Genomic DNA, 7,352 nt, shown 5'->3' on the forward strand with positions numbered 1-7,352 from the left:
CATACTCCTGCAAGCACATGGTACAATACATACTCTCAGACACACATACATTCAAATAAAATTAAATATTTTTAAAAATTAAGATTAATGTAAACATTTTTAAATATACTCTTATTAGCCAGTAATGACATGAGTGTAAAAACTAGATATCATTTCTCTCCTATGAAATTGGCAAAGAATTTTCATTTTGCTTTGACACAGGGTCTTGTTATGTGACCCAGGTTTGCCTCAAAGTCATGGCAATCCTTCTGCTTCTGCCTACCATATCCTGAGATCATAGGTGTGGGTTGCCGTGTCCAGCACAGGATTCTAGACGATAAGACCTCATCAGTGACCTACACCATGTCCGGTGTGGTGGTATAGAGACACAAAAACAAAAAAGAAGGAAACAGTTTTAATAATGGGCAGATATTTGCTTATAGTATCTATACATACAGAAACATCACTGAGCCATCAGAAGGTTTTTTTCAGTCAGGTGTGGTGGCACATGCCTGTAACCTAGCACTTGGGAACCTGAATAATTGAAATTATCTAAGTTTTAGTTTTTAAAAAGGCTTCAACTAGCACTGTACATATGGTATGATTTGGGTTATATTAAAAGATTATTGGTAGCTTTGAACTTTTCTGTATTTCTGAATTCTCCGAAGTAAATTTGGATTTCTATCTTAAAAAAAATTCAGGCCAGGCATGGTGGCACTGACCCTCACCCTAGTACTTTGAAGGCACAGACAGGAAGATCTCTAAGAATTCAAGGCCAGCCAAGGCTATATAGTGAGTTGCAAGTCAACCTAGTTTACATTGTGAAACCATGTTTCAAAATGAAAAAAAAGAATCAAGTTCAATACTGTCTGTATTACCAACTATTATAAATGGGCTTTCCTACAGTTTGCCTTATCAAATAACAAACATTTCTTCAATTTTTAGCACGTTTTTTAGAAATGTAACTTCAGCATAAGGCACTGTTTGCAAGTGGCTAAGAAGAGCAGTGTCTCTGCTCTGAGTCAGTCTTCAAAGAGAGTACTTGATTGGAAGCAGAGGCCACTGTTTTCCAACCATGTGCTCCACACAGCCCGCTGCACACCTTTGAGAACCTGAATATTGAGAATCTTAGAGCATTGCATGGCATGGGCTCTAAAAAGGAAGTGTAAACACACAAAGTATCAGGGTTCTCTGTTCTAATGGCCAGGTCAATAGGACTGGAATTTAATTTGTGAGTTCAAGTGTAATCTGTATACATCAATACCAGAACTGCTTCATGACATTGCTGGTTCGATGCTGTTGATAGGAGCTTCGGAAGTACAAAGAGAATGAGAAGGACACTGAGGTGTTGATGTCAGCACTCTCCGCCATGCAAGACAAGACGCAACACCTGGAGAACAGCCTCAGCGCAGAGACAAGAATCAAGTTGGACCTGTTCTCTGCACTGGGTGATGCAAAGCGGCAGCTCGAGATTGCCCAGGGTAGGAAAGCGGCAGGCCCCAGTGGGGTGGCAAGATGTGGACTCATGGGGCTGCATAGAGTGGACCTCCTCTCAGGAGCTCTGAACCAGAGGGCACCTCAGTGCGTGGGCCCAGCGTTAAGATTAGGAGACCTATCAATTCATGGTGCATGTTGAGATGAGAGCATAGCAAGTACTGAACTTATAGAGAAGACTATGAATGTCTCCTCAAAGGGTGCACTGAGTCTAGAGCTCTGTCACCCTGTGCGCCGGCAGTCTTTAGGGACAGAGAGAGGCAGGGCTTAAAGCAGGCTATGGAGCTAAGTCACATCATGGGAGCTGATGTTTAAGCTGGTCATGAATGATGAAAGGGGATTGGGAGCATGGTGAGAGTGAGGGTCAGGAAACCTTGCAGAAGATACAGTTTCACAGGACCTTCCAAGCTGCAGAAGGCTAGAATTGGGGTGGACAGTGCAGCAGAGGAGACTAGAGTCTGAAGAACAGGCTATCCACTCAGCAGAGAATTGCTGAGAGCTACTAGTGTCTGATAACTGATAGACACCCCACCAAGGACAAGCAGTGAGCAAACCATTACAGTATTTGTAAGATAGGGAAAGGGCAGTGAACGAAGTAGGAGGAGAAGGGGAAGAAAGAGGTCTCCTGGCACATGGTGGTCACAGAGGAGTCCTTGAACATGTGGTGTTTGAGCAGAGTGAGACCAGGAAGGCAAAGCCCATGGGCGGGGAAGAGACTTAGCAGTCTGCTGGCCCAGGAGGGGCAAGGGTAGCAGCAGCCAGGTTTTGTAGCAGTGTCCAGTGGAAAGAGCTCAGAACTTTAAGTGACATGGAGGGGTACGGGAGGGAAAAGAAAACAGATTAATCACCTAAATGATTAGAATACTGAGAAAACCTTTCCGCCGGTTGACCTGGTACATGGAAAGGGTACTTGAGTAGGACTCACCAAGTAGCCAAGCTCTAGAAGCCACTGTCCCAGAAAGCCCAGAGTCTACTTGGGTAGCAGGGCCCAGATGCTTAAGATTACTGAGCATCCTGGATAAACTTATTTCATGTAGATTATCTAGCTCTTTCTCCCTACTGAGTCCTAAAACATCTAGTAAGCCATTTAAAATGATGTAAACATATTACTGTTAATGATATTTTATGAAAATAACTGTCATCAAAAAATAACAAGAAATGTCATTTTCTTAGATTTATCATGTATCTTTACTGTGCGACATAATAGAAAATATTTGCATGCTCTTCTATTGCTGTTCGTTTTGTTGCGATTTTACACTCTGCGCAGGCCACCAAAGGCCTAGCTTGTGCTTGTTGACTGCGGAAGACAATGGTGCTTTGATGTCCTGTGGGCCCTGCATGTTGAGAATTGCTGAGTTAGGGAAAGCCAGGTAGACAGGATGGAGAAGATGGGAGAGCAGAGTTGGGCATCGTGCAGGCAGGAGCGAGTAGGCTCATGGGATGAACCCTGAAAGCAGAGAATGATGGGAGGAGCACGGTCAGGGAGTGGTGTAAGCCAGGAAAAGAAAGCTCGGGGCTGTCCAGGCCAGGGTTCTGGTGACCCCGAGCCTTTGGAAGCTATGGAAGAAAGGAGTGGGAGCTTAAGTGGACTGTGACTGAAGCTCACCAAAGAATGTAGTCCCTAGGTCTTCCAGAGAAAGCGGGCTCTTCCAAATGGCAGCATGAATGATGAGCTCAGTGGAGCAGAGGCGGAGCCACTTGAGAAACCGGTGCTGTGTCCTGTCTAAGGAAATACAGGGCAAGGGAAGGATGGTGTATGAAGAGCAGAGGTGCCTGAACGATAAGAGGATCAGGGTGCTGGAAGCAAGGCAGAAGAACAGAGACGTTCTAGGAAGCGAGGAAGGGAGTGTGTTTGGTTCGAGACACTGATTGGTAGGTGCTCCTTAGACTCCCAGGTGAAGCACAGTCATCAGTCACTGGGAACTTTGACCTTGCCTGGAAATGTTTAGAAAATAGAGAAGCTAAGACGTTGGTAAACCCACCTGAGAGGCTTGGGGTGGCCCATGTGATTAAGCCGGGGCATAGGATGTACATCAGGCTACCTTGTGTGTGGGCTCAGGGACAAGTACTTGGAAGGTTCCTAGGGACCCTGCCTTGCACTAGGGATCTCACCTCCACTGGCCCTTTCTTCCCTGTCTGGCTTAGCACTGAGGAATGGACAGCTCTGCTTAACTGATTGGTTAGTGCTGGGATCTGTGCACTTGGAGAAGATCCCCTAGCATGGAAGCAGCACCTGCTCTCTGCGGTCAAGGCATCAGGCTTCCTGGCAACTTTACTCCACTCTTAGCCCACAAAGAGCGAAGGGTCCATGTTGAAGCTGTTGGGATGTTTTCCTCTTTTAGTTAAAGAAATCAGACTGAAGTCTGCATTGGGAAAACAGTAGCTCATGTTTCAGGTGCTACTGAGTACTTTATTCATCTGAAGTTCATTGTATTCAAGAGAAAGTGGCTCTTTGATGCTTACTTGAAACTTAGGGGCCCTGAAGGAAGTGAGGGTGCAGATCTTTTCTCCTGCTCTTTGTTCCTGCTTTCCCACTGCCTCCCTCCAGATCCTGTCCAACTTTGTAATTCAAATCCAAACCTGTTCCTTCCTATGCTGTTATTCATCCTGGTTACAAAGTGACTCTATCTTACCCCATCCTCTGGAATATGCTTCCCAACCTTCTCACATCTTAGACACACTGTTGTCTTCACACAGAGAGGGCTGCTCAACACACAGCCTCTTTCCTTCCCTAGATCAGGGAGGCACCTAGTACAATGGAGATTGCATGGATTTGGAACAGGGTGGTCCTGGTCTCAGTCCTGCTCTGTCTTAATAAGAGATGGACTGAAGAAGATGAATAATTTGTGAAGCCTTGGGTCTCCTGGGCTGGGTGCAGGGATTTAGCAATGGAAAATTAAGAGGCACAGTCTTTGCCTCACAGAGCCCATGATCCAGCAGAGAGATGATGGGTCATCTAATGCATTGGGGACATGTATGTGCTACAGCCCGACCAATGGAGTCAGCTCCCAGCTCTGTCACTAGCAGTACTTGACCAAGTGGTACGGCTTCCTGTTCCCTGCTCTTTCATCATAAAATGGATGGTGCTAATACTCCTCTCTCGTGGTTGTAAGCAAGAAGCAGGTAGGTCTGTGAGCACTCAGACCCCTATGCCATGCTGGGTTTTAGCTGCTGTCATAACTGAAGAGACAACAGAACATAAGGGAAAGTTGGGGGTGTGTTGAGAATCTCGGACTTGGACACTGATTGAGATTGATGATCAGGAGATAACAGCACATACACAGGGGATGCACGAAGATCTAAGCTAGCTGATGTGCTGAAGCAGCCGGCTGAATGGTAGGCAGAGGTTAGGGCATCTTGCCATTAAGCTGGGCACCTGTCCCAGAATGTTATCTGCTTTCTGTCAGAGAACCTGTCGTGACCGATCAAAGATCCTGGTGCTACATTCCTTGATCTAACCTCAGAGCCCAGCCTTCTAGAAAGAAACCCTAGCTTAGGAGGTAGAGCTGTAAAACCAGCACCCCTCAGGCTGCTACTTTCTTGTACCCCCACAACCTAAGAGCTGGTCAGCATTTTCCGTACTTAGAAAAGGAGAATGACAGAGGCTAGCATAGGAACCATGGTGCCTAAAAATGCCCTGCTGTTGGGCACTTTACGTGGAGGTGCCTGCCTTTGCAAACAGTATGGGACTGACCTGGGGTGTATGTGTATGAGCCCTCTCTCCTCACTCACGCTAGGTCTTTGATCTTGCAGGACAAATCCTTCAGAAAGACCAGGAAATCAAGGACCTAAAACAGAAGATAGCCGAAGTCATGGCCGTCATGCCCAGCATAACATACAGTGCTGCCACCAGTCCCCTGAGCCCCGTGTCCCCCCACTATTCTTCCAAGTTTGTGGAGACCAGCCCCTCTGGACTCGATCCTAATGCCTCTGTCTATCAGCCCCTGAAGAAATGAAGGCCAGCTGTGTGTTTGCCCAACCATTTGGAACCAGAAGTCTTCGAAAAGCAGCGTCTCTGGCGGTCAAGATAAAAACGTTGATATTGTGTTTTGTGGGACTGTATATGTTGTCATTTTTAAAAGGGGGGAAATAACATCCAAGTCTGATTAGAACTGCCCATCAGTTGTTCTTGTAAGTTTTTAGAAGACCTCACAGGACTTTGCAGTTTATTTTTCTTGGCCAACACATTAAAACCATTCTTGGATTTCAAGTAGCCAATTTTGCCTTTCTATGTATTTTTACATAGTTTCCTCTTGAAGAAAAAAAAAAGCAGAATTTTTTGCTTTTCAACTCTGTTTTGTTCTTAAATAAGCAAGAAAATTGCACATTGTATTCACATGGATGACAACAAAAGCTTATTTCCAGCAGGAGAGGGCTAAATAACCCGACACAGCTCTGATTGCATAGCTGAATTAAAGATCATTATTGCTATTACAGAAAGGAAAGATTGATTGCCCCTACAAGGACTAGACAGATCAAGGAAGCCTCATGAGAGAGACTTAAGGGGTGAGGCTAGCTTGCAAGCTTGTGACGGCGTGTTTGGAGTATTGACATTCCCGTTGATGTGTAGTTCTAGAACATGTCTGAGAGTATTCTTTGTATCATCTTGAGAAAAGACATTTCAAGAGGAAACATGATCACTTTCCAGTACCCCCTGCCCCTTTTCTGTCATCTCTCTTCTATTTGTCAAGTTCACTGTGAATTCTGTTATACAGCTGGTAGGTGGCTGGGCTGCTGGTCACCACGCCACCACAGGCTTTTTTCCATGAGAACTGCACAGGGTTCCATGCTTGCTACCAGTCAAGAACCTTAGGGAGTCAGCCTGGTGGGTGTGGAAAGAGGCCGAACGATAGCTAATGAACGCTGTGGTCTAGGAGCAGACTCCACATGTCATCTGCTGCTCTCTCCACTCTCCTCATTTCGTGTGTGGTTTATGGGTGCTTGACTATTCCGGAGCTCTTGTGCCAAGGAGGATTTGTTGTTGTTTGTTTTTAAGACCTAAACTCTGCACAAAGATGCTGGTTCAACTGTGTATTATACGTTGGTAGAAAGTTTCTGTGCAGAAAGTGTGTTAAGGATCAGGGAGGGGGAGGGCAGGGGAGAGGACAGGCAAAGCAGAGTTGCATTTGGAAGTTTGGTGAAATTAAGAAACCAAATCAATTGGCTTTGCTTCTGTGCTGTGTGTTCTGGAAGGACATAGTTCTAAAATTTCCTGTTGATTGGCATGTATATCTTATTTAAAGCAAATTAGGTAGGACAACCAGTCAGTAAAATTAGAAGTATTAAAGAGAATCACCCTTTCAATCACAGATCTTATTTTGGAGTAAAACAAACTTCTAGCTTTAGCCAGGTGTGCATGTTGCTGCCATTTGCATTTTGAATCATCTTGTGTAACTGTCACCATGAAAGTGTTACTCAGAATTGTCAGTTTTTTTTTTCCATCTTTGTGCAAAGACATGGAAAATTGTCACCAACTTTGTGTTGAGGTTCCCCCATTTTGCTGCCTTTGGGACACTGTTTTCGTTAAATATTGGTCTTGGCTGCATTCTTTTTTTTCCCCTGTGGGGTTCATAAGAATAAACATTTTCTTACTGATAATTAGTTTTCTGCCTTTTTAACATTTCAGGAGGGCGCAGGCAGTTAGATGGTTGTGGTGGGGCTGAGGCCTTGGCCAGCTTGTTTTCACCTCGTCTCAGCTCAGGTCAGACGGCGGTGCTACACGTGGCACTGGTCAGGGAGCCAGTGAGAACTTGAGAGCGTGCATTCCCAGGAGTTCCAGCTGGTTTCAGACACATTTCCCGCCATCCGCCTTCCTCCCACTTCTCCCCTTCTCCAGCATCCATTATAGCCAAAGCTGTCTTTGCTTCTGGTGCAACCTC

At 45.4% G+C, this 7,352-nt stretch overlaps 1 protein-coding gene across 1 annotated transcript in view; it reads left to right on the top strand.

Annotated features, from left to right (window-relative positions):
* Positions 1-7,071, top strand: part of Maco1 (macoilin 1) — a 67,000-nt gene extending 59,929 nt beyond the window's left edge. The window contains exons 10-11 of the mRNA XM_005079592.4: positions 1,286-1,460; positions 5,227-7,071. Coding sequence (XP_005079649.1) covers positions 1,286-1,460; positions 5,227-5,429 — 378 coding nt within the window. The 3' untranslated portion in view covers positions 5,430-7,071. The remainder of the gene's footprint in view (positions 1-1,285; positions 1,461-5,226) is intronic.
* Positions 7,072-7,352: the final 281 nt, after the last annotated feature.

This window comes from Mesocricetus auratus, unplaced genomic scaffold (genome assembly GCF_017639785.1).
Source record: "Mesocricetus auratus isolate SY011 unplaced genomic scaffold, BCM_Maur_2.0 Super-Scaffold_100014, whole genome shotgun sequence".
Classification (NCBI taxonomy): domain Eukaryota; kingdom Metazoa; phylum Chordata; class Mammalia; order Rodentia; family Cricetidae; genus Mesocricetus; species Mesocricetus auratus.